Source organism: Coregonus clupeaformis, unplaced genomic scaffold, assembly GCF_020615455.1.
Source record: "Coregonus clupeaformis isolate EN_2021a unplaced genomic scaffold, ASM2061545v1 scaf0065, whole genome shotgun sequence".
Lineage (NCBI taxonomy): Eukaryota > Metazoa > Chordata > Actinopteri > Salmoniformes > Salmonidae > Coregonus > Coregonus clupeaformis.
Window position 1 is genome coordinate 47116 of NW_025533520.1, and position 26916 is coordinate 74031.

General features: G+C 46.2%; 1 protein-coding gene and 1 long non-coding RNA gene across 4 annotated transcripts; both read left to right on the plus strand.

Annotated features, from left to right (window-relative positions):
• The first annotated feature begins 301 nt into the window (after positions 1-301).
• Positions 302-7584, plus strand: aldh8a1 (aldehyde dehydrogenase 8 family, member A1). Of its 3 annotated transcripts, none has more exons than XM_045212946.1 (8): positions 302-384; positions 485-654; positions 1496-1643; positions 2223-2378; positions 2843-2992; positions 3202-3458; positions 4086-4247; positions 6900-7584. In XM_045212946.1, exons 2-8 carry the CDS (start codon positions 508-510, stop codon positions 7350-7352), a joined length of 1473 nt encoding a protein of 490 aa, XP_045068881.1. In that variant the 5' UTR covers positions 302-384; positions 485-507; the 3' UTR covers positions 7353-7584. The 3 variants fall into 3 exon arrangements, with proteins under 3 accessions (XP_045068881.1, XP_045068882.1, XP_045068883.1); XM_045212947.1 differs by lacking the exon at positions 302-384 and adding an exon at positions 408-423 and having other exon boundaries at positions 494-654; XM_045212948.1 differs by lacking the exons at positions 302-384; positions 485-654; positions 1496-1643 and adding an exon at positions 1777-1867.
• Positions 7585-19328: 11744 nt separating this feature from the next.
• LOC123483286 lies at positions 19329-24166 on the plus strand. The gene is made up of 3 exons (XR_006658174.1): positions 19329-19579; positions 23024-23306; positions 23425-24166. It is a non-coding gene; the product is annotated as an uncharacterized LOC123483286 (long non-coding RNA).
• The last annotated feature ends 2750 nt before the right edge of the window (positions 24167-26916 follow it).

Consider the following 26916-nt stretch of genomic DNA (forward strand, 5'->3'; position numbering starts at 1 on the left):
CACCGTGAGGCTCTATTGAAGGGGATCTAGCAAACGGGATCTAAATTAGTTTCAGGCGTTTCTTTTATGCTACTTCAGTTATTGAACAGCGTATATTGTCAACGTCCCGCCTCCGCTCCACAACTATTGGTGCCTTGTCCCGTCAATAACAATTTTATAGGTTTCAATTGGTCTGTGGTCATAACTACTGTACCTTTGGACCGTGTGACCAGAATGTAAACACTGAGCGCGCTTCCTAAAGGCTTCCCTATTCCCTTTTTCTGACCAGAGCCCTGTGGATCCTGTTCTGAAGTAGTGCACTAAGTAGGGAATAGTTTGGGACGAACCCTACACTGGTTGTAAAGTGGAAGGGACACCTGGGTCCAATTACTCACGCAGTGAGAGGTGAGAACATCTGTCCCTGCGAGCCGAGTGTCTCCAGCGGTGATTATATTTTTTGTCACACTGGTCTCTACCTCAACTCACCATTATTTTAACATTATAGTCTTTATAGTTGCCAGCCGAGCCATGCCGAAGACAGCTGACCACCGAACACACCTGGTTCTAGAGAACTACATCGGAGGAAAGTTTGTTCCATGCTCCCGACACATCGACTCCTACGACCCTTCCACCGGGGAGGTCTACTGCAAAGTGCCCGACAGCGGGAAGGATGAGGTAGGGTTTAGATACCACGCACGATCCCATGGTCGTCCTCGGATGAATGTCTTGTCGTTTTGCATTTTGTTAGCTGCAGAAATTAAATGTTCATTTATCCCTTAGCTGTGTATTGGGTGCGTGTAGTTAACCCTGGTAGCGTACGTGTTCAAGTGCCTCTACAATGTAGTGTTGTAGTAAGTAATGGTGTATCCTGCTATTATGATACAATGTATCTATCATGTACCAACAGAATGTAGCCTATGTAACAACAATGTCATCGTAGCCTATCACGTTGTGTGATTGGACACACTAAATACTGTAGACCTATAGGCAAACCCATACAGAATGAAGAAAGTAGAAGACAGAGCACCGTAATATGAGCTGGTAATAACGCGTGATATTCTGACATGCTACCTTACATTGTTCTGCCTCCTGCTGAGTCACAGAGATGTACCTTTGCTCTGTGCAAAGTCAAACAGACTGACAGCTAATGATTCAACAACTACTAGGTCAATGGGACTCTGGTCTAGTCGTTTTATTAAACACACACACACACACACACACACACAAAAACATGTTTAAGTAAGATGTTAGGCTGGCTAAAAGCTGAAAAGTCAATATATTCTGGCGACTAGAATACCTTTGTTGTTTTTCACTGTCTAGTTTGGATTGGAGTGTCTGGTGTTTCTCTCAATATAGTAGTTTGTCTCTGGATGTGTTCTATAGTATACTATATGTTATGTTCAAATCTTTTTCTGCTAGGCTCTTTATGGACTGCAGTTACATGGTATTTGGCTTGACAGACAGACACACACACACGCGCGCACACACACACCAACCCTGTCCTGATTGGTTGCAGGTGGAGGCTGCGGTCCAGGCCGCCAGAGAGGCGTTCCCTGATTGGTCAGCCCGTAGCCCAGCTGAAAGAGGTCAGGTGATGAATAAACTGGCTGACCTGATGGAATCTCACCTGGAAGAGTTCGCCCAGGCCGAGTCCAGAGACCAAGGTAATAACCTTTAACCCCTGACCTGATGGAATCTCACCTGGAAGAGTTCGCCCAGGCCGAGTCCAGAGACCAAGGTAATAACCTCCTAACCCCCTGACCTGATGGAATCTCACCTGGAAGAGTTCGCCCAGGCCGAGTCCAGAGACCAAGGTAATAACCTCTAACCCCTGACCTGATGGAATCTCACCTGGAAGAGTTCGCCCAGGCCGAGTCCAGAGACCAAGGTAATAACCTCTAACACCTGACTCGACGGAATCTTGCCTGGGAAGTCTGGACCACAGCAAGACCATTTGACCCTACGTTGAGACAGTCCGACTCTTAAAGACACCATAACATTTTGATTGTGTTTGACATTACAACATGATGTTTCCTTGCTAAAGTTTGTGTAGCTACTAGAAGTGTAAGTATTGTGTCTGTTTTTCAGCTAAAACACCCCATGTAGTTATAACTACGTTTAAGTAGTCAGCTGTTCGCTCCTGCGACTGTCTGACTGAGTTCCAGGTAAAACAGTTTCCTCCTGTGTGTCTGACTGAGTTCCAGGTAAAACAGTTTCCTCCTGTGTGTCTGACTGTGTTCCAGGTAAAACCGTAACGTTTGCCCGTACGGTGGACATCCCGCGGTCAGTGTATAACCTCAGGTTCTTTGCCTCTTCTGTTCTCCACCACACCACCGACTGTAGTACGATGGACCATATCGGCTGTGTCAGCTACACCGTCCGCAGTCCTGTGGGAGTGGGTGAGTACTAGCCGTCTGTGGGTGGGTGTGTTTCCGTGTGTGTGACCAGGCCTCGAGGCACTAAAAGCTTTTTGAAGTTATGAAGCTCGGACGCGCCAATAGTGTTTGCCTGCCGAGAGGGCGGTACTACTTAGGGAACCGAGTGCAAAACGATTTGACATCACGCCAAGAAATGTGTCAAGTCAGACGTCGACTGCGCGCTGAACGATCAGTAGACAACGGGAGATCCACATTCGGTGAGATGTGTGCAACTCTTTAAAGTCCTGTTTTTAAAGCCTTGGAAATGCTTATGGGTTAGAGTGGCCTTGTTTGTTATGGGTATTGCAGTCAGGGTGAGTGTGTGTCCCAAATGGTACCCTGTTCCCTACGTAGTGCACTACTTTAGACCAGAACCCAATGAGCCCTGGTCAAAAGTAGTGCACTATAAAGGGAATGGGTCTCTTTCTCATTCTTTGTGTGTGTAGCTGGTCTGATCAGTCCCTGGAACCTGCCTCTATACCTGCTCACCTGGAAGATCGCTCCGGCTGTTGCTACGGGCAACACGGTGGTTGCTAAGCCCAGCGAGATGACCTCGGTAACTGCCTGGATGATGTGCGAACTACTGGAGGAGGCCGGTAGGACTACACTACCCATAATGCAACATGACTCACTTCATTACAACTAAGCAGCAACGACACTGGGAAGAACTAGACTGGTGAAAGCAAACTCCTCTTTCCCTTCTCTTTCTCTCCCTCTCTCTCTCCCCATTTCTCTCTCTCCTTCTCCTTCCCCTCCTTCTCCATCCCCCTCCCTTCTCCTCCTCTCCCCTCCCTCTCCCCCCCAGGTTTTCCTCCGGGTGTTGTCAACGTGGTGTTCGGCACCGGGCCGCGGGCGGGCGACGCTCTCGTGGGCCACCCTAACGTCCCATTGGTCAGTTTCACGGGCTCCACGGCGACGGCCCAGCGGATCACAGAGCGCTCTGCTCCGTTCTGTAAGAAGCTGAGCCTGGAGCTGGGGGGGAAGAACCCCGCCATCATCTTCTCAGACGCTGACCTAGACCAAGCTGTCACCACAACCGTACGATCCTCCTTCTCCAATCAGGTGAGAGTAAGACTCAGGATGGGCCAATAGAGTGAGAGAGGTACTCAGGATGGGCCAATAGTGCGAGAGCATCATCAGAGGCTGGCCAATCATGGAATATTGAGTTTGCGGTTGAGTAGGATGATGTAACATTATAGAATGCTCAGATAAAATAAATGCATTGGCAGAAGTGACATGTTCTCTGTCATGTAGAATGATGAATCATATCAGCTGTATTCATGACAGTTTTATACATGGAACCCTTCTGAATAACCCTCAATGGAGAGATATTCTGAGCTGGGACATGTAGGGTGCAAGTTCATGTGTTGGCCACATGGTGGTGACATGTCGCACATTTTACTAGCTGACAGTAAAGTCTTCTTCTTCTTCTTCTTCTTCTTCTTCTTCTTCTTCTTCTTCTTCTTCTTCTTCTTCTTCTTCTTCTTCTTCTTCTTCTTCTTCTTCTTCTTCTTCTTCTTCTTCTTCTTCTTCTTCTTCTTCTTCTTCTTCTTCTTCTTCTTCTTCTTCTTCTTCTTCTTCTTCTTCTTCTTCTTCTTCTTCTTCTCCTCCTCCTCCTCCCTCCTCCTCCTCCTCCTCCTCCTCCTCCTCCTCCTCCTCCTCCTCCTCCTCCTCCTCCTCCTCCTCCAGGGTGAGATCTGTCTGTGCACCAGTAGGATCTACGTAGAGAGAAGTATTTACCCAGAGTTCCTGAAGAGGTTTGTGGCGGCAACGCGGGAATGGAAGACTGGCGCTCCCTCTGACCCTGACAACAATAACGGAGCTCTGGTCAGCAGAGAACACCTGGAGAAGGTCTGACATCACATACATTTAATATACATGGTTATGTGTTTCCACTAGGATTTTGTTTTGGTGGGATGGAGTTTTGGCCTGCCTGGTGACATAACCAATATGACCAATAAAGAAGACCGTTCCAAACCTCTCAGCCAATAACAGCTAGTTTTCAGTTTTCCCCAACCCATACGTCCACACCATTCTGTTGTTGGGGTACTCCCAGACCATTCTGTTGTTGGGGTACTCCCACACCATTCTGTTGTTGGGGTACTCCCACACCATTCTGTTGTTGGGGTACTCCCAGACCATTCTGTTGTTGGGGTACTCCCAGACCATTCTGTTGTTGGGGTACGCCCACACCATTCTGTTGTTGGGGTACACCCACACCATTCCAACACAGAAAACCATTCAGACCCTGACTTTTTCCACATTTTGTTACGTTACAGCCTCGTTTTCCTCATAAATCTACACACAACACCCCATAATGACAAAGCAAAAACAGGTTTTTTTAAGTTTTTGCAAATTCATAAAAAAATACAAAACTGAAATATTACATTTACATAAGTATTCAGACCCTTTACTCAGTACTTTGTTGAAGCACCTTTGGCAGCGATTACAGCCTTGAGTCTTCTTGGGTATGACGCTACAAGCTTGGCACACCTGTATTTGGGGAGTTTCTCCGATTCTTCTCTGCAGATCCTCTCAAGCTCTGTCAGGATGGATGTTAGATCGGGTTAAAGTACGGGCTCTGGCTGGGCCACTCAAGGACATTGAGAGACTTGTCCCGAAGCCACTCCTGCATTGTCTTGGCTGTGTGCTTAGGGTCGTTGTCCTGTTGGAAGGTGAACCTTCACCCCAGTCTGAGGTCCTGAGCACTCTGGAGCAGGTTTTCATCAAGTATCTCTCTGTACTTTGCTCCGTTCATCTTTCCCTCGATCCTGACTAGTCTCCCAGTCCCTGCCGCTGAAAAACATCCCCACAGCATGACGCTGCCACCACCATGCTTCACCGTAGGGATGGTGCCTGGTTTCCTCCAGACGTGACGCTTGGCATGCAGGCCAAAGAGTTCAATCTTGGTTTCATCAGACAAGAGAATCTTGTTTCTCATGGTCTGAGAGTTGCTTCCGTCTGGCCACTCTACCATAAAGGCCTGATTGGGTTGAGGTCGGGTGATTGTGGAGGCCAGGTCATCTGATGCAGCACTCCATCACTCTCCTTCTTGGTCAAATAGCCCTTACACACCCTGGAGGTGTGTTTTGGGACGTTGTCCTGTTGAAAAACTAATTATAGTCCCACTAAACCCAAACCAGATGGGATGGCGTGTTGCTGCAGAATGCTGTGGTAGCCATGCTGGTTAAGTGTGCCTTGAATTCTAAATAAATCACTGACAGTGTCACCAGCAAAGCACCATCACACCTCCTCCTCAATGCTTCACGGTGGGAACCACACATGCGGAGATCATACGTTCACCTACTCTGCGTCTCACAAAGACACGGCGGTTGGAACCAAAAATCTCTAATTTGGACTCATCAGACCAAAGGACAGATTTCCACCGGTCTAATGTCCATTGCTTGTGTTTCTTGGCCCAAGCAAGTCTTTTCTTATTATTGGTGTCCTTTAGTAGTGGTTTCTTTGCAGCAATTCGACCAGTATGAAAAATGTAAGTCGCTCTGGATAAGAGCGTCTGCTAAATGACTAAATGAAGGCCTGATTCACACAACCTTCTCTGAACAGTTGGTGTTGAGATGTGTCATTTATTTGGGCTGCAATCTGAGGTGCAGTTATTCTAATGAATTTATCCTCTGCAGTAGAGGTAACTCTGGGTCTTCCATTCCTGTGGCGGTCCTCATGAGAGCCAGTTTCATCATAGCGCTTGATGGTTTTTGCGACTGCACTTGAAGAAACTTTCAAATTCTTGAAATGTTACAGATTGACTGACCTTCATGTCTTGAAGTAATGATGGACTGTCGTTTCTCTTTGCTTATTTGAGCTGTTCTTGACATAATATGGACTTGGTCTTTTACCAAATAGGGCTATCTTCTGTATACCCCCCTACCTTGTCACAACACAACTGATTGGCTCAAACGCATTAAGAAGGAAATAAATTCCACAAATTAACTTTTAACAAGGCACACCTGTTAATTGAAATGACTTCCAGGTTATGAAGCTGGTTGAGAGAATGCCAAGAGTGTGCAAAGCTGTCATCAAGGCTACTTTGAAGAATCTCAAATATAATACATATTTTGATTTGTTTAACACATTTTTGGTTAATACATGATTTCACATGTGTTATTTCATAGTTGTGATGTCTTCACTATTATTCTACAATGTAGAAAATAGTAAAAAATAAAGAAAAACCTTTGAATGAGTAGGTGTGTCCAAACTTTTGATTGGTACTGTATATATCATCTTTTTTGGAGTGGCTGCCTCAATTTAAGTTAATATAGGGAAAACACTGAAGTATGTTACAGGAAATCTATACGGAAAATTGGTAATTTTTAGGACTAGTGGGGAAATCTTTCTTTCCATCCATGGACAGTATACTCGCATGTTATTTACCTTGGCAGCCCCCCTCCAGGTGGATAGCTTCATGACCCTGGTCTGTGTAGAGTTTTAGAGTTAGGGTTATATTAACAGATGCACCTGTCTAACCTGTCCCTTCCCCTCCAGGTGCGCAGCTTCGTGACCCTGGCGCGGTCGGAGGGCGCCACGGTGCTGTGTGGGGAGGGCGAGGACCCGCTGGTGCTCCCGGAATGTAACACCGGCGGCTACTTCATGCGTCCCACCGTCATCACCGGCGTAGCCGAGTCATCCCGTGTGATGCAGGACGAGATCTTCGGCCCCGTCGTCTGCGTCAACCCCTTCGATGGGGAAGCCGAGGCTGTCGCTAAGGGCAACGGGGTACGCTACGGCCTGGCGGCGACCGTGTGGACGCGGGATGTCGGGCGAGTGCACCGGGTGGCGAGGAGGTTAGAGGCGGGGCTTGTCTGGACCAACTGTTGGCTGGTCAGGGACCTGAACCTACCGTTCGGAGGCATGAAGAACTCAGGGGTGGGGAGGGAGGGAGGGAGGGATAGCTATCACTTCTTTACGGAGGTCAAGACCATCACTGTTAAACACTGAGGGATAGATAAAGAGAGAGAGGTGACCTGAAATTAAAAGTCCCCATAAGGAAAGTGAAACAAGGAAAATGATCCCTTGTCGGGACATTTCCCACTTCCCCACGAGGACAATGTCTATTTTAAGCTTAGGGGTTAGGTTTCTGTCTGGATGTCTTTCATCAATAAAGCTTTCTGTCTGGATGTCTTTCATCAATAAAGCTTTCTGTCTGGATGACTTTCATCTTGCAATCACAGCTGCAGTTGTTTTTTCTTTCTGGTGCGGTGATATGTGGTTGTGTTCTACCCAACTGTCCCTTAATGGAAAATGACTCAACTAAAAGGAAAGATCCCTTAATGGAAAATGACTAAACTAAAAGTGAAAGTCACCCAGTAAAATACTACTTGAGTAAAAATCCAATAGTATTTGGTTTTAAATATACTTAAATATCAAAAATAAATGTAATTGCTAAAACATACTTAACTATCACAAGTAAAAGTATAAATCATTTCAAATTCCTTATATTAAGCAAACCAGGCAGAACCATTTTCTTGTTTTTTATTTATTTACTGATAGCCAGGGCACACTCCAACACTCAGACATCATCTACAAACAAAGCATGTGTGTTTAGTGAGTCCACCAGTTCAGAGGCAGAAGGGATGACTTTCCATTCCTGCTAAGCATTCAAAATGTAACGAGTACTTTTGGGTGTAATGGATGGAGTAAAAAGTACATCATTTTCTTTAGGAATGTAGTGAAGAGTCCAATGGCGGCGAGCTTTACACCACTCCAGCCGACGTTTGGCATTGCGCATGGTGATCTTAGGATTCTGTGCGGCTGCTCTGCCATGGAAACCCATTTCATGAAGCTCCCAACGAACTGTTCTTGTGCTGACGTTGCTTCCAGAGGCAGGTTGGAACTCGATAGTGAGTGTTGCAACCAAGGACAGACGATTTTTACGCGCTTCAGCACTCGGCGGTCCCGTTCTGTGAGCTTTTGTGTCCTACCACTTTGCGGCTGAGCCGTTGTTGCTCCTAGATGTTTCCACTTCACAATAACAGCACTTACAGTTGACCGGGGCAGCTCTAGCAGGGCAGAAATTTGTCAACTGACTTGTTGGAAACGTGGCATCCTATGACGGTGCCACATTGAAAGACTCTGAGCACTTCAATAAAGCCATTCTACTGCCAATGTTTGTCTATGGAGATCCAAAAAAAATAACATTTTTATTTGTCACATACACGTGATTAGCAGATGTTATAGCGGGTGTAGCGAAATGCTTGTGCTTCTAGCTCCGACAGTGCAGTAATATCTAACAAGTAGTATCTAACTTGCACACATGGCTGTGTGCTCGATTTTATACACCTGTCAGCAACGGGTATGGCTGAAATAGCCAAATCCACTAATTTGAAGGGTTGTCCACATACTAGAAAAAATATAGGCCTATGAACCATTTTTGTTTCCCTTACAATGAAAACATTAGAGTGTAATCCATTTGACCAACTTTATTTGTAGATTTGATTCGTAATAGAGTTATTTACATTTTAGTCATTTAGCAGACACTCTTATCCAGAGCGACTTAGAGTTAGTGAGTGCATACATTATTTTTTATACTGGCCCCCCGTGGAAATCGAACCCACAACCCTGGTGTTGCAAACGCCATGCTCTACCAACTGAGCTACATCCCTGCCGGCCATTCCCTCCCCTACCCTGGACCAATTGTGCGCCGCCCCATGTGTCTCCCGGTCGCAGCCGGCTACGACAGAGCCTGGATTCGAACCAGGATCTATAGTGGCACAGCTAGCACTGCAATGCAGCGCCTTAGACGACTGCGCCACTCGGGTGATGCATAATGTCCAGTTGCAGCTTCTTTTGACAAAGTAGAAACCAAAAAGGTAATAATAATATCCAGCTGAACAAAAGCACCAGTGAACAATTGTAAAGGATTAATTGCATAAAGAAATATTTGTGGAAATATATTCATGACAAGATATAAAAACAGTCATTTGTTGAACGTATCAGACGCTGAATGGTGCCCTCATACCCGTCCCTTTATGCTTCAGGTCAGCACACAGCTTCGGGGCTTTGTGTGAGCAAGCTCCACAAACAAATCGGTTGCACTGCACACAGTTTTTATGGTCCTTGTTTCGTGTGCACCTGCTGCCTTGACATTGGGTCTTCTGTTCCCCAGTGGGAGCTGTGGTTCTTGGGGAAGAGGGAGAGCAGGACCTGCTGCCTTGACATTGAGTCTTCTGTTCCCCAGTGGGAGCTGTGGTGCTTGGGGAAGAGGGAGAGCAGGACCTGCTGCCTTGACATTGGGTCTTCTGTTCCCCAGTGGGAGCTGTGGTGCTTGGGGAGGAGGGAGAGCAGGACCTGATACCTTGACATTGGGTCTTCTGTTCCCCAATGGGAGCTGTGGTGCTTGGGGAGGAGGGAGAGCAGGACCTGCTGCCTTGACATTGGGTCTTCTGTTCCCCAGTGGGAGCTGTGGTGCTTGGGGAAGAGGGAGAGCAGGACCTGCTGCCTTGACATTGGGTCTTCTGTTCCCCAGTGGGAGCTGTGGTGCTTGGGGAGGAGGGAGAGCAGGACCTGCTGCCTTGACATTGGGTCTTCTGTTCCCCAGTGGGAGCTGTGGTGCTTGGGGAGGAGGGAGAGCAGGACCTGCTGCCTTGACATTGGGTCTTCTGTTCCCCAGTGGGAGCTGTGGTGCTTGGGGAGGAGGGAGAGCAGGACCTGCTGCCTTGACATTGGGTCTTCTGTTCCCCAGTGGGAGCTGTGGTGCTTGGGGAGGAGGGAGAGCAGGACCTGCTGCCTTGACATTGGGTCTTCTGTTCCCCAGTGGGAGCTGTGGTGCTTGGGGAAGAGGGAGAGCAGGACCTGATACCTTGACATTGGGTCTTCTGTTCCCCAATGGGAGCTGTGGTGCTTGGGGAGGAGGGAGAGCAGGACCTGCTGCCTTGACATTGGGTCTTCTGTTCCCCAGTGGGAGCTGTGGTGCTTGGGGAAGAGGGAGAGCAGGACCTGATACCTTGACATTGGGTCTTCTGTTCCCCAATGGGAGCTGTGGTGCTTGGGGAGGAGGGGGAGAGCAGGACCTGCTGCCTTGACATTGGGTCTTCTGTTCCCCAGTGGGAGCTGTGGTGCTTGGGGAAGAGGGAGAGCAGGACCTGATACCTTGACATTGGGTCTTCTGTTCCCCAGTGGGAGCTGTGGTGCTTGGGGAGGAGGGAGAGCAGGACCTGATACCTTGACATTGGGTCTTCTGTTCCCCAATGGGAGCTGTGGTGCTTGGGGAGGAGGGAGAGCAGGACCTGCTGCCTTGACATTGGGTCTTCTGTTCCCCAGTGGGAGCTGTGGTGCTTGGGGAAGAGGGAGAGCAGGACCTGCTGCCTTGACATTGGGTCTTCTGTTCCCCAGTGGGAGCTGTGGTGCTTGGGGAGGAGGGAGAGCAGGACCTGCTGCCTTGACATTGGGTCTTCTGTTCCCCAGTGGGAGCTGTGGTTCTTGGGGAGGAGGGAGAGCAGGACCTGCTGCCTTGACATTGGGTCTTCTGTTCCCCAGTGGGAGCTGTGGTGCTTGGGGAGGAGGGAGAGCAGGACCTGCTGCCTTGACATTGGGTCTTCTGTTCCCCAGTGGGAGCTGTGGTGCTTGGGGAAGAGGGAGAGCAGGACCTGCTGCCTTGACATTGGGTCTTCTGTTCCCCAGTGGGAGCTGTGGTGCTTGGGGAGGAGGGAGAGCAGGACCTGCTGCCTTGACATTGGGTCTTCTGTTCCCCAATGGGAGCTGTGGTGCTTGGGGAGGAGGGAGAGCAGGACCTGCTGCCTTGGCATTGGGTCTTCTGTTCCCCAGTGGGAGCTGTGGTTCTTGGGGAGGAGGGAGAGCAGGACCTGCTGCCTTGGCGGCCTGCTTGGTGACTGTAGCTTCTTTGTGGTTCTCACCAAGCTCACATGCCAGATCCATGATGAAATCTCTCCTGCTGACTGTCTTGTCAAGGCATTGCTTGTACAAAACGTGCGAGTTGATAGAAGCCATGTTGAGCGTGTTGTAGAACACCGCAACAGGCCAGCGGTGAGTACCTCCTTTTACAGAGTACAGTCTTTCCATCTGGTGGAGTGCATAAAAAGTATTTTTTTGTTAAATAAAAAAATAGCAATCCCCCTTCAAAATGCTAAAGTACAGGTAATCCAATAAAGTAAGTCCCCAAAAAATACAATCAACAGGATAGATCTCGCCGAATTGTTGTAGTAGAGGGAAAATCCGGCCTGGTGGAGATTTGATTACATTAAGCTCAATGTTCATGGCATCCTACAAAACCATACGAACCCTTTGTAGTTGGAGGAACAATTCACAATAATGAGCAAAAAGTATTCAGTTGAATCGTTAATTTTAGGCCACTTAAAAGGTTTTTTCACACAATAGAACCTACACTTCCCCCCCAAAATTCCCTATTAAAAGGATAGTTCACCAAAATGACAATGGCAGCCATCTTAGCTTTGCCAGTGCAAATAACGAAGCCAGAACTGGCAGATACATAACAGCATGAAAATGGAAAGACACATATAATGGCTTAACCTTGCAAGGTTTTTAAAACTTTAAACCAGACATATGTACCGTGTACAGTGTATGCACTCACTAACTATAAGTCGCTCTGGATAAAAGCGTCTGCTAAATGACTAAAATGTAAATGTAAAATGTATTCGAAAAGTATTCAGACCCTTCACTTTTTCCACATTTTGTTACGTTACAGCCTTATTCTAAAATGCATTAAATACATTACCCCATAATGACAAAGCGAAAACAGGTTTTTAGAAAAAACTGAAATACCTTATTTCAGACCCTTTGCTAAGAGACTCGAAATTGAGCTCAGGTGCATCCTGTTTCCATTGATCATCCTTGAGATGTTTCTACAACTTGATTGGAGTCCACCTGTGGTAAATTCAATTGATTGGATTTGATTTGGAAAGGCACACACCTCTCTATATAGGGTCTCAGAGTTGACAGTGGATGTCAGAGCAAAAACCAAGTCATGAGGTCTAAGGAATTGTCCGTAGAGCTCCGAGACAGGATTGTGTCGATGCACAGATCTGGGGAAGGGTACCAAAATATGTCTGCAGCATTGAAGGTCCCCAAGAACACAGTGGTCTCCATCATTCTTAAATGGAAGAAGTTTGGAACCACCAAGACTCTTCCTAGAGCTGGCCCCCCGGCCAAACTGAGCAATCGGGAGAAGGGCCTTCATCAAAAGGCACCTAAAGGACTCTCAGATCATGAGAAACAAGATTGTCTGGTCTGATGAATCCAATATTGAGCTCTTTGGCCTGAATGCCAAGTGTCACATCTGGAGGAAACCTGGCACCATCCCTACGGTGAAGCATGGTGGTTGCAGCATCATGCTGTGGGGATGTTTTTCAGCGGCAGGGACTGGGAGTCCCTCATCTATATTCTTCGTAGCCGTCTATTTACCACCACAAACCGATGCTGGCACTAAGACCGCACTCAACAAGCTGTATAAGGCCATAAGCAAACAACAAAATGCTCATCCAGAAATGGCTCTCCTAGTGGCTGGGGACTTTAATGCAGGCAAACTTAAATCCGTTTTACCTAATTTCTACCAGCTATGTGCAACCAGAGGAAAAAAAACTCTACACCACCTTTACTCCACACACAGAAACACATACAAAGCTCTCCCTCGCCCACCATTTGGTAAATCTGACCATAATTATATCCTCCTGATTTCTGCTTACAAGCAAAAACTAAAGCAGGAAGTACCAGTGACTTGCTCAATACGGAAGTGGTTAGATGACGCAGATGCTATGCTACAGGACTGTTTTGCTAGCGCAGACTAGAATATGTTCGGGATTCATCCAATGGCATTGAGGAGTATACCACCTCAGTCACTGGCTTCATCAATAAGTACATAGACGACGTCATCCCCACAGTGACCTGCGTACATATCCCAACCAGAAGCAATGGATTACAGGCAATATCCGCACTGAGCTAAAGGCTAGAGCTGCCGCTTTCAAGGAGCGGGACACTAATCCGGACGCTTATAAGAAATCCTGCTATGCCTTCAGACGAACCATCAAATAGGCAAAGTGTCAATTCAGGACTAATATTGAATCCTACTACACCTTGAGGCAAGCAACACTGAAGCATGCATGAGAGCACCAGCTGTTCCGGATGACTGTGTGATCACGCTCTCCGTAGCCGATGTGGGCAAGACTTTAAACAGGTCAACATTCACAAGGCCGCGGGGCCAGACGTATTACCAGGACGTGTACTCAGAGCATGCGCGGACCAACTGGCAAGTGTCTTCACTGACATTTTCAACCTCTCCCTGACCGAGTCTGTTATACCTACATGTTTCAAGCAGATGACCATAGTCCCTGTGCCCAAGAAAGTGAAGGTAACCTGCCTAAATGACTACCGCCACGTAGCACTCACGTCTGTAGCCATGAAGTGCTTTGAAAAGCTGGTCATGACACATCAACACCATCATCCCAGAAACCCTAGACCCACTCCAATTCGCCCATACAGATCCACAGATGACGCAATCTCAATTGCACTCCACACTGCCCTTTCCCACCTGGACAAAATGAACACCTATGTGAGAATGCTGTTCATTGACTACAGCTCAGCGTTCAACACCATAGTGCCCACAAAGCTCATCACTAAGCTAAGGACCCTGGGACTAAACACCTCCCTCTGCAACTGGATCCTGGACTTCCTGACAGGCCACCCCCTGGTGGTAAGGGTAGGCAACAACACATCTGCCACGCTGATCATCAACACGGGGGCTCCTCAGGGGTGAGTGCTTAGTCCCCTTCTGTACTCCCTGTTCACCCACGACTGCGTGGCCAAGCACGACTCCAACACCATCATTACGTTTGCAGTGGTAGGCTTGATCACCGACAACGATGAGTCAGCCTATAGGGAGGAGGTCAGAGACCTGGCAGTGTAGTGCCAGGACAACAACCTCTCCCTCAACGTGAGCAAGACAAAGGAGATGATCGTGGACTACAGGAAAAGGAGGGCTGAACATGCCCCCATTCACATCGGCGGGTCGAGAGTTTCAAGTTCCTTGGTGTCCACATCACCAACAAACTATCATGGTCCAAACACACCAAGAAAGAGGACACGACAACACTTTTTCCCCCTCAGGAGACTGAAAAGATTTGGCATGGGTCCCCAGATCCTCAAAAAGTTATACAGCTGCACCATCAAGAGCATCCTGACCGGTTGCATCACCGCCTGGTATGGGAACTGCTCGGTATCTGACCGTAAGGCGCTACAGAGGGTAGTGTGTACGACCCAGTACATCACTGGGGCCAAGCTTTCTGCCATCCAGGACCTCTATACCAGGCGCTGTCAGAGGAAGGCCCAAAATATTGTCAAAGACTCCAGTCACCCAAGTCATAGACTGTTCTCTCTGCTACTGCACGGCAAGCGGTACCGGAGCTTTAAAAAAAAGAAATCCGGTCATTTAGTAAATATTTCCTTAAAACTTAACTGTTGGTTAAGTGCTTGTAAGTAAGCATTTCACAGTAAGCTTTGATTTGATAAGTAAAATTTGATTTGATTTGAAATACATGTAAAAAACAAAAACAAATGTTTAATATTTTATCTCTCAGATATAGGAGAGACACTTCAGAACAAACTTCCTTTTGATATTTTCTGGGGACTATCTGTTGTTCCATGTAGTGAATCTATTATTCAATGTGTTTGAATGGGTAGCTCTCCAGGAACAGGGTTGGAGTTAAACTGGCCACTGAGTGTAGATGGCATCATAGTCTACTCCCCCAACAAGCAGCAGCATGTGGCTGACCTCACTGCTGTTCAGCGAACTCCATGATGCCAACTTGACATTGAACATGGAGAAATTTCATTTCCTAAAGACTCAGCTGAAGTTTATTGGACATCTTGTCATCTTGTTTCTTGGACATCTTGTCATCTTGTTTCTTGGACATCTTGTCATCTTGTTTCTTGGACATCTTGTCCAGACAAAACATCAGCGTTGACCAACTCCCTCCCACCATGCAAGGACTCTAGGATGTCATGTATGAAGGGTATTGGATAGGCATCGAGAGGTGTCTTGGCATTCAAGCCTCTGAAATCAGCGCAAAAAAACATGGGTTTGCCAACCAACACCACAGGGGCTGCCCATGAGGGATGGGATGGTTCGAGGACATCATCCTTTAACATTTTCTCCACATGTTTTCAGAATATTTCTTTCTTAAGGGGGTGACACCTGATAGGGCCTGGACCGAACCGGGATGTCATCTGAGGCATGCTTGATCACATTGGTTCTTCCTATCTTCTCTGAACAAACAGATTGGAAGAGGCTGGATTTCAGAAGGTTGATTTCTCAGCCAATTAAATCTGTGGATGGATCTGAGAGGGGATGACCTCTAGTGGAGAGAACAGAGGGCATGGCAACATAAAGGCTGAGGCCCTGTAGTCTCCTTTTATCTTCAGCCCATAGTTGCGTTCTCCAAGGTTCATTTGAATTCCTGTTTTGTTCAAGAAATCTAGACCGACAATGAGGGGAAAAGCCAGGTGGATGTCAGCCATGACAAGCCAGGTTTTCAGGATCCACACAGTCCAATGCCACACATACACTTACCAATATCCACCATTTTGAGATACTTACCAATATCCACCATTTTGAGATACTTACCAATATCCACCATTTTGAGATACTTATCCATACCTACCAGTGCCACCAGAATCAATGCCTGTTTGTTATCCTCGCCGCCATTGGACTCTGGAGTAGTGGAAACGTGTTCTTTGGAGTGATGAATCACGCTTCACCATCTGGCAGTCCTGATGGACGAATCTGGGTTTTGTGGATGCCAGGAGAATGCTACCTGCCTGAATGCATAGTGAAACTGTAAAGTTTGGTGGAGGAGGAATAATGGTCTGGGGCTGTTTTTCATGGTTCGGGCCTAGGCCCCTTAGTTCCAGTGAAGGGAAATCTTACGCTACAGCATACAAGGACATTCTAGACTAACATTGTGGCAACAGTTTGGGGAAGGCCCTTTCCTCTTTCAGCATGACAATGCCCCTGTGCACAAAGTGAGGTCCATACAGAAATGGTTTGTGTGGAAGAACTTGACTGGCCTGCACAGAGCCCTGACCTCAACCCCATCAAACACCTTTGGGATGAATTGGAACACCGACTGCGAGCCAAGGCTAATTGCCCAACAAATTAGCTGGGTCCATGTCTTCTACAAATGATAGGAAAGGTTGCCAGATATTATAACATGTAATTCCAGATCCCCTAACGGAGGACATTTCGCCAAAAAGTACGATCTTTGTCCCCATGTAGTCTGGCTTTTGTATGGCAGTTTTGGAGCAGTGGCTTCTTCCTTGCTGAGCGGCCTTTTAGGTTATGCGATATAGGACTCGTTTTACTGTGGATATAGATACTTTTGTACCTGTTTCCTCCAGCATCTTTACAAGGTCCTTTGCTGTTGTTCTGGGATTGATTTGCACTTTTCGCACCAAAGTACGTTCATCTCTAGGAGACTGAGACGCGTCTCCTTCCTGAGCGGTATGACGGCTGCGTGGTCCCATGGTGTTTATACTTGCGTACTATTGTTTGTACAGATGAACGCGGTACCTACGGCTAAAGGCTCAATTGCAATGGCAAACAGCTGAGGGGATAGAGGACAACCCTGTCCTGTCCCACGTTGAAGTTGGAAATAGGATGAAAGGTTATTATTTGTGCACACCGCAGCCATAGGGGAGGAGTAAAGGACTTTGATCCAGGACAAAAAAATTGATAATCCCACTCCACCCGATCAAACGCCTTCTTAGCGTCAAAAGATAACACTATCTCTGGAGTGTCAGATGAAGAGGGATTATAAAGACGTCTGATGTTGAAAAAATAATGACGATTTAAAATGAAGTCAATTTGATCTGTAGAGATAATGGAGGGAAGGACTGACTCAAAACGGCCGGCAATCATCTTAGAAAGTATATTTACATCGCAATTCAGTGAAGAAATTGGCCTATATGAATCACACTCACGTTTTTTTTTAAATACATGCTTGTCTCATTGTTGAGGGTAAAGATTTTGAGGACAATGATTCCTCAAATACAGAAAGCAAGAGAGGAGAGAGTTTATCGGATCATTTTTTAAAGAATTTGCTCGGAAATCCGTCAGGTCCAGGGGATTTACCACACTGCATAGATTTCATTGCCAACACAATCTCTTCTACAGAGAACTGTTCTTCTAATTCAGCAGCTATCTCAGGTTCAACTGTAGGAATATCTTATTTCTCAAAAAAAGGTGTCGAGTAAGGTAGCATTACCAGCGGATTCCGAAGTGTATAATTGTGAGTAAAAGTTATGAAAGCATGAATTTACCTCTAAATTATCAATTATCAATAATTATCAATACATTTGTTACCCAGCTCGTCAGTTATCTCAGGTATGGTTTCTCTGAGGGCAGCAATAATCTCGGCCTTCAAATCCTCTGTGTTCATTTTTTTGCCGAGCCGAGGAGCCGCTGCTTTTTGAAGACCTCGAGCTCCTCGTCTTGGGCCTAGTTCTTTCTCTTTTGTCAGTGACTCCGCTGAACTTAAACTTTTGCAAGTTATGTGCCATTTACACATTAAAACAAAAATAAAAGTTGAACAAAGTAAAGCACGTCATTCAAAGGCTGTGTTTTTCTAGTTCTTTTTGGGTCGAAGCGCAAAGAAACTATTAAATAAATGCAATTTCAGCAGGAGCTCTGAAAAAATATGACCATGTGACCTACTCCATGGCTTTTCTCACTAACACCCCATCCATCTGTGGAGTCTTTTGACCGGGGTGTTGGTTTCTTCTTATTTCTGTCTTGTGATTGGTGGTTGTTCACCTTGGCCCAGTTGTCCTTCTTTGGAAACCCTTTTCCGCCGACTTTGACAAGTGTTTCAACAGTCACGATAGATCCTCTTAAACTGCTAGCGAGAGATTGAATTCCAGTTATTCAAGATCCTTCTCACCATCTCAGTCTCTGACTGAGTCCGACTTCCATTTCAGCCACTTTTGCCCTGTAATCGCCTTGAAAAATGATGGTTCTCACCTGTTCTTCAACTTCAGTCAGGTAATCTGTTGGTCAGAAAGCAGCTATCCATCAGCCCCTGGACTGTGAGGTACTGTAGCAGGAGATCGCTGAGGTGAATTCCACAAGCCCACTCGTCCTCTAATAGAACCTTCAGCTGTCATACCTCTGACTCATCCCAAGAGGAGCTTTATTGAGTTCCGATTCCATGTACTCAAACCCCCCCGTCCGTCCGTATGGTGAAACCAGGGATACTACAGAGGTTTTTGAATTTCATTGAACAGAGGGAAAACTTCCTGTCACTGAGATCTGTTTCTGATACAAGCTGATTGTTAAGTGTGTGTGTGTGTATGTATGTATGAATGTATGTATGTGTGTGTGTGTGTGTGTGTGTATATGTGTGTGTGTGTGTATCTGTGTGTGTTTTATTGTGTAACGAACAGGGCAGCCAAAGTTAGTTGTTACAGTTTTTTACGATTGTTTACACACTAAAATTAAAATTTCCACACAATTAGCAAAATTGTACTCCAATGAGCAAAACACCTCCACAGATTTGCACAACATTACACACAATGTCCGCCTCACCCTTTTTGCAAAACATTACACACAGTGATTTGTAAAACTCTACACACATTTTCACACCTTAGACACAGATAAGGATCGTGAGGTTACTTCCTTGTAATTACAAAGCACCGGATTGCCAATTACCACACTAATGAACGAATTGGATAAACACATCTACCAGGTGTGGAAGCACACATGTGCTAATTTGAAAACGCAGCACTCAGGTGTGCTATAAAAGGCAGCAGGTGAGTTCACCTGTCTTCAACAAAAATGGAAGGAGTTAGAGAAGAAGAAGAGTGAGAATGAGAGGGGGAGCTCAAAGAGGAGATGAAGGCGGTAGAGGAAGAGGAGAAGGAGGTAGAGGAAGAGGCATAGGTAGAGGAGAAGAAGGTAGAGGAAGAGAAGGAGGTAGAGGAAGACACCTAGGTAGAGGAAGAGGTAGAGAAGGACTTGAAGAGTTGATAGAACCTGAACAAAGAAGACGAGGACCAAATTTGACTCGAGAAATCCGTGCAACACTTATTGACCATGTTATCAACCATGGACTGACACTGATGGAAGCTGGACAAAGAGTTCAACCAAATCTCAGCAGAAATACTGTTGCGTCAGTAATTCGGACATTTCATCGAGAAAACAGGTAAGCTAACCACACAGTATACATTGAAACTGAAGCTTGTATAATCAATATTGTTTACTGTGACATTTGACAGTAGGCTGCATATATATATATATATATATATATATATATATATATATATATATATATATATATATATATATATATATATTGTGATGTCACGAGAGGCTGTGTCCTGGAGGGACGTTACATCCCCTGAGGTGGCTGCAAACCCAGACAGCTATGGCTCCATCTGCTGGTATGGTCGGGAACTCCACCCCTCTATGGCCAATCTTCCCACGCAGCTGAAACAAATGAGGAGCTGATGAGCTGAAGGTTGGGGAAGGGAAGAGACACAGTCTCCAGGCTGGGCTCGCTGGAGGACAAGAGTGCTGCACGTCCACTTCCATGAGGAATTTAAGGATTTGGAGATACTTACCTTTGGGAAATACTCACCTTTGGATATATGCACCTGTGGAAATACATGAGGGACATTTGGAAGGACTTTTTGCTGGGTTGGCCACTAGCTGCAACGTGGACTACAGTAAGGCTGGGGAAAAGTTATTTGAGCGAGTGAGAATTATGATTTTGGATGTGGAAGAGACATCCCTGAACTGTTAACCCTTAAAGAGCCACAAGAGAACAGAATTTTGTTATATTTTCGTTAATTTCCCAAGACCTTTAATAAAATCCTTGTTTTGGTTGAACCTGGTCTCCTTGCACTACTTGAGCAATCCCGCTGAAAGCTGTGTAGCCTCTCGTGACGTCACAGATGGTGGAGAATACGGGCACGCTCAAGCGTTAATAGTGCATGTCAGAGGAGGATACCGAAGGTTTGATCACCCAGTTTTCCAAGTTGGCCGTAGGCTCCCCGCCGACTGAAATGGAGGACATATTGAAAGCCCTTGTTGCTGGCCAGCAAGCCCAGATGCAAGCAAACGTGGCTCTCTTGGAGGAGCAAAAGAAAGCCAACCTTCTGAAGGCAGAGGAATTGCAGTTGCAGAGACAGAGGGTGGTCCAAAATACCCGCCCAATAAAGGCAAGTGACTTTATATCTAAGATGGGAGCTACCGATGACATTGAGGCATACCTGCATGCATTTGAGGCCACGGCCACTAGGGAAGCCTGGCCCAAGCAACAGTGGGTTGGTCTGTTAGCCCCCTTTCTAACCGGGGAATCGCTGAATGCTGTCCGGGACCTGGGCCCTGACCAGGTTACTGACTATGATGCCCTGAAGTCTGAGATCCTCAGCAGATATGGACTCACAAAGTTTGGTATGGCCCAGCGCTTTCACAGCTGGACCTTCCAACCAGACCAACCTCCTCGGGCGCAGATGCATGAACTTGTCCGAATCGCAAGGAAATGGCTGGATCCGCAGAGGAATACAGCAGCGGCGGTGGTGGAGGCCGTTGTGGTGGATCGTTACCTACGCGCCCTGCCTTATGAGGCAAAACGGGTCATCAGTCAACAGGCCTTGACCACGGCTGATCTGACCGTGGAAGCTGTGGAAAAGTACCAGGCCACAGCGGAGATGCTGAATGCTTCCCGAAAAGACCCCAGGAGTCTGGCCCCACCACAAATGGGAAGAACCCGTCCAAAGGACCCCAAGGTCTCGAACCCAGCCACGTCAGGACTTATCCCGGCTCCAGGGGGAGCCAGAAACCAGGCGGGTCCAAGAAGAGTACACCAGGAGGGGGAAACTCGACAGTGTTACCGGTGTGGGGAGATGGGACATATCTCCTGGCAGTGTGGGAAACCAGCCGATGAACCTATGCCCACTGCGGAGTCCTCCAGCTCAGCACCCACACACCGTTTTGCCTCGCTCTTGGGAGTCGTAGATGGCGGCCCAGATCGACCCCCCACCTGCCCGGTAACTGTGAATCACCATGATGTGGAGGCCTTACTGGATTCTGGTAGCCGGGCCACCCTGGTGCGTAAGGATTTGGTGGGCCCAACGTGTCTGACCCCGGGGAAAGTCCTCCCAGTTTCCTGTGTCCATGGGGACACCAGAGAATACCCCATTACTGAACTTACAATGACCAGCACACGGGGAACCATACACACGACGGCGGGGGTGGTTGATTCCCTCCCCGTCCCTGTCCTAATTGGACGAGACTGCCCAGCCTTTTACCCACTCTGGAGAGAGTCTCAGGAGAGGATAACCCGAGTACCTCGGAAACGGAGAGGCAAGACTCATCCTGGGAAGGCTCCGGTGCAATCCTCCGAATTACTCACTCCCCGCCCGGGCTCTGATAGGGATGGCAGGTGCCCAGACCGACACAGAGACGGAGCTACAGAATCTGGACAAAGAACTGTCTGGTCTGAAGGGGACCGCTGAGAGGTATCGTTTGTTAAAGCAACAGTTAGACATGAAGACAGAAGAGTTAGATATCCTCCAGGCTAAACTCCAACAGAGCTCCTTCCCTAAGCAACAGGAGGAGCTGGAGAGGCTGCGCAGGACCATCGAGGAGTGTGAGGAGACCCTGCGCAGTAGTAAGGAGGTCCAGAAGAAGGCAGAGGAGAAGTACAAGGTGTTGGAGAACAAGATGAAGAATGCGGAGGCAGAGAGAGAGAAGGAACTGAAAGCTGCTCAACAGAAGCTAAACTCTGCTAAAACCAAGGCTGATGCGTTCAGTAAGAAACTCAAGGAGAGACAACAGGAGGCTGAGTCCCTGGTCCTAGAGTTGGAGGAGTTGAAGAGAGAGCAGTCTGGCAAGCACCACGGCAATGCGGACGCCCTCTCCCGGCGTGATGCCTTCTTCGCTGCCTTTACCCGACGAGGACGTCGGTCCCGAGGAGGGGGATGTGTGATGTCACGAGAGGCTGTGTCCTGGAGGGACGTTACATCCCCCTGAGGTGGCTGCAAACCCAGACAGCTATGGCTCCATCTGCTGGTATGGTCGGGAACTCCACCCCTCTATGGCCAATCTTCCCACGCAGCTGAAACAAATGAGGAGCTGATGAGCTGAAGGTTGGGGAAGGAAGAGACACAGTCTCCAGGCTGGGCTCGCTGGAGGACAAGAGTGCTGCACGTCCACTTCCATGAGGAATTTAAGGATTTGGAGATACTTACCTTTGGGAAATACTCACCTTTGGATATATGCACCTGTGGAAATACATGAGGGACATTTGGAAGGACTTTTTGCTGGGTTGGCCACTAGCTGCAACGTGGACTACAGTAAGGCTGGGGAAAAGTTATTTGAGCGAGTGAGAATTATGATTTTGGATGTGGAAGAGACATCCCTGAACTGTTAACCCTTAAAGAGCCACAAGAGAACAGAATTTTGTTATATTTTCGTTAATTTCCCAAGACCTTTAATAAAATCCTTGTTTTGGTTGAACCTGGTCTCCTTGCACTACTTGAGCAATCCCGCTGAAAGCTGTGTAGCCTCTCGTGACGTCACAATATATATATATATATATATATATATTTATTTATTTTTATCTTATTTTGTTTTTACATAGGATTGAGGGTCGAGGACACCAAGGTGGAAGGGGCCCTATGTTTAGTCGTGCACAAGAGGCCGCCATTGTGAACATGGTTTTGGCCAATAATTGTATCAGGCTACGAGAAATCCAAGCCAATATCATCAATGATGACAATATTTTCAATAACATCCAACGAGTCTCTCTGTCAACATTAGGTCGAATCCTAAAGAAAAATCAAATATACATGAAGCAACTGTATCGGGTACCATTTGACAGAAATTCAGAGAGAGTGAAACATCTGCGCAATGAGTATGTGGAGGTATGCATTGTTCATCTGACTATGGTGTGGTATCATGCACTGCTCATAATGTTCTGTCACAAAAAAATACTGTGCTATAGATATTGAATAGCATCCTATTTTCTTTAATGTGTTTCAGAGAGTCTTGCAAATGGATGCTGCTGAAATTCAACATGAATTTATATATGTGGATGAGGCTGGATTTAACCTTGCAAAAACAAGAAGAAGAGGGAGAAATGTAATTGGGCACAGGGCAATCACCAATGTGCCAGGGCAGCGAGGGGGTAACATCACCCTTTGCGCTGCTATCACACAAAATGGGGTCCTCCACCACCATGCAAATCTGGGACCCTATAATGCAAATCTGATACTTGCATTTCTTGACCGATTGCATGAGATTGTCACAGCATTACACCAAGTGGACCAGATGCGGTACATTGTCGTTTGGGACAATGTCTCATTTCATCGGGCTGCTCTAGTCCAGAACTGGTTCCATGATCACCCTGATTTTGAAGTTTTATACCTTCCCCCATACTCCCCCTTCCTGAATCCTATAGAATAATTTTTTTTCAGCGTGGCGGTGGAAGGTATATGACCTGCGGCCTTATGACCGTTTGCCCCTCATTCAGGCCATGGAACAGGCATGTGATCTTATTGAAGCAGCTTCAGTGCAGGGGTGGATTCGTCACACAAGGCGATTCTTCCAACGGTGCCTTGCCAATGAAGACATAGCCTGTGATGTGGATGAAATGTTATGGCCTGATCCAGCCAGACGGAGAGACGGATAGTTACAGTATTCTTGTTGCTTTTACAGTAGTTTTCTTTCATTTCTGTTTACTTTTACTTTACTTTTCTTCAGAGTCAAAGTGTATGTACTGTAATTCATGCAGTAATTTTTATTTGTCTATGGATTTTATTTGTTTACAGTAATTGATATCATTGTTGGTTGATTACTGTAACTGATTATGGTAAGAAATACTGTAAGTATTGAAATAAATACTTGAAATATTCAGTCTGCAGCATCAAGTGTTGTGCAGTGCTTGGTAAGGTTATAGTAGGCCTACAGTATTTGTCTACATTCTCCTTATATCTCAAAACAAATCATGAATAATGTTGTGAGTTTCTCACAATTTTTTGTCACCTAAATTATCTCTCATATACAGTAAGAATGTCTGGCCAAAAATCTTTTTTTTTTTTTTTTTTTTTACAAATGTGTTTTTTATTTATCACAGCAGTGTGAAACTGGCTGCAATAGTGTATGATCATTGATGACTGTGTTGGTTAAATGAAAACAAATAGCATTTTCACAAATATGTGTATATGTTTTGACTGAAGTGTGTATGTTTTGACTGAAGTGTGTCATTTTGCAAACAATCTAGGAATTTTGCTAATTGATTGTGGTGTTTGGATAATTGTGATTATATTTTGACAAAAATAACTCTGTTTTCAAAATCGCGTGTAAACAATTGAAAAAAACTGTAACATTACAGGGATCCTCCCTCAACTATAGTCCAGGAAGTATATGCTTGGCCTCTCTGTGTATACAGTGTGTGTGTGTGTGTGTGTGTGTGTTTTTGCGTGTGCGTGCATCCGTGCACATCTATGTTTGGAGTTTCGGAGTAGGATGAAGTTGCCCCTGATTGGTGTATTATATGTTAGAATACCCCATCAAAGAAGCTGCCTGCCTTAAAGAGTATGACAGAAAGGAAGACGAGGAAGAGAGATTCAACAGACTGATATAGTGAGGCAGGGAAAACACTGAGGAGCAACAGAAAACTCTCTGTCTCTCTGTCTCTCTCTCTCTGTCTCTCTGTCTCTCTCTCTCTCTCTGTCTCTCTGTCTCTCTGTCTTTGTCTTTGTCTCTCTCTCTCTCTCTGTCTCTCTGTCTCTCTGTCTCTCTGTCTCTCTGTCTCTGTCTCTCTCTCTGTCTCTCTGTTTGTCTCTGTCTCTGTCTCTCTGTCTCTGTCTCTCTGTCTCTGTCTCTCTCTGTCTCTCTCTGTCTCTCTCTGTCTGTCTCTCTCTGTCTCTCTCTGTCTCTCTCTGTCTCTCTCTGTCTCTCTCTCTGTCTCTGTCTCTGTCTCTGTCTCTGTCTCTGTCTCTGTCTCTGTCTCCCTGTCACACAATCTCTCTCTCTCTCTCTAAGTCTCTTGTGGTCTCTCTGTCTCGCAGTGTCTCTCTCTCTATGTTAACATAGCCAAAGCAAGTGAAATAGATAATAAATAAAAGTGAAATAAACAATATAAAATTAACAGTAAACATTACACTCACAAAAGTTCCAAAATAATAAAGACATTTCAAATTGGCAGGAGGTTAGGAAGTGCAGTTCAGTTTCCACCTAATTTAGTGGGCAGTGTGCACATAGCCTGTCTTCTCTTGAGAGCCAGGTCTGCCTACGGCGGCCTTTCTCAGTATCAAGGCTTTGTTCACTGAGTCTGTACATAGTCAAAGCTCTCCTTAATTGTGGGTCAGTCACAGTGGTCAGGTATTCTGCCACTGTGTACTCTCTGTTTAGGGCCAAATAGCATTCTAGTTTGCTCAGTTTTTTTGTTAATTCTTTCCAATGTTTCAAATAATTATATCTTTGTTTTCTCATGATTTGGTTGGGTCTAATTGTGTTGCTGTCCTGGGGCTCTGTTTGTGTTTGTGAACAGAGCCCCAGGACCAGCTTGCTTAGGGGACTCTTCTCCAGGTTCATCTCTCTGTAGGTGATGGCTTTGTTATGGAAGGTTTTGGGAATCGCTTCCTTTTGAGTGGTTATAGAATTTAACGGTTATTTTCTGGATTTTGATAATTAGCGGGTATAGGCCTAATTCTGCTCTGCATGCATTATTTGGTGTTTTTACGTTGTACACTGCAGATATCTTTGCAGAATTCTGCATGCAGAGTCTTAATTTGGTGTTTGTCCCATTTTGTGAATTCTTGGTTGGTGAACCCTAAAGGGAAATGGGTTCTATAACTGATTCAAGTATTTTTAGCCAGATCCTAATTGGTATGTCGAATTTTGTGTTCCTTTTGATGGCATAGAAGGCCCTTCTTGCCTTGTCTCTCAGATCGTTCACAGCTTTGTGGAAGTTACCTGTGGCATTGATGGGCCGAGGTATGTATAGTTTTTTGTGTGCTCTAGGGCAACGTTGTCTAGATGGAATTTGTATTTGTGGTCCTGGCAACTGGACCTTTTTTGGAACACCATTATTTTTGTCTTACTGAAATTTACTGTCAGGGCCCAGGTCTGACATAATCTGTGCATAAGATCTAGGTGCTGCTGTAGGCCCTCCTTGGTTGGGGACAGAAGCACCAGATCATCAGCAAACAGTAGACATTTAACTTCAGATTCTAGTAGGATGAGGCCGGGTGCTGCAGACTGTTCTAGTGCCCTCGCCAATTAATTTATATATATGTTGAAGAGAGTGGGGGCTTAAGCTGCATCCCTGTCTCCACACCACGGCCCTGTTGAAAGAGATTGTGTGTTTTTTTGCCAATTTTAACCGCACACTTGTTGTTTGTGTACATGGATTTTATAATGTTGTATGTTTTCCCCCTACACAGCTTTCCATCAATTTGTATAGCAGACCCTCATGCCAAATTATTATAGATTTTTTTTTTTATCAACAAAGCATGAGAAGACTTTGCC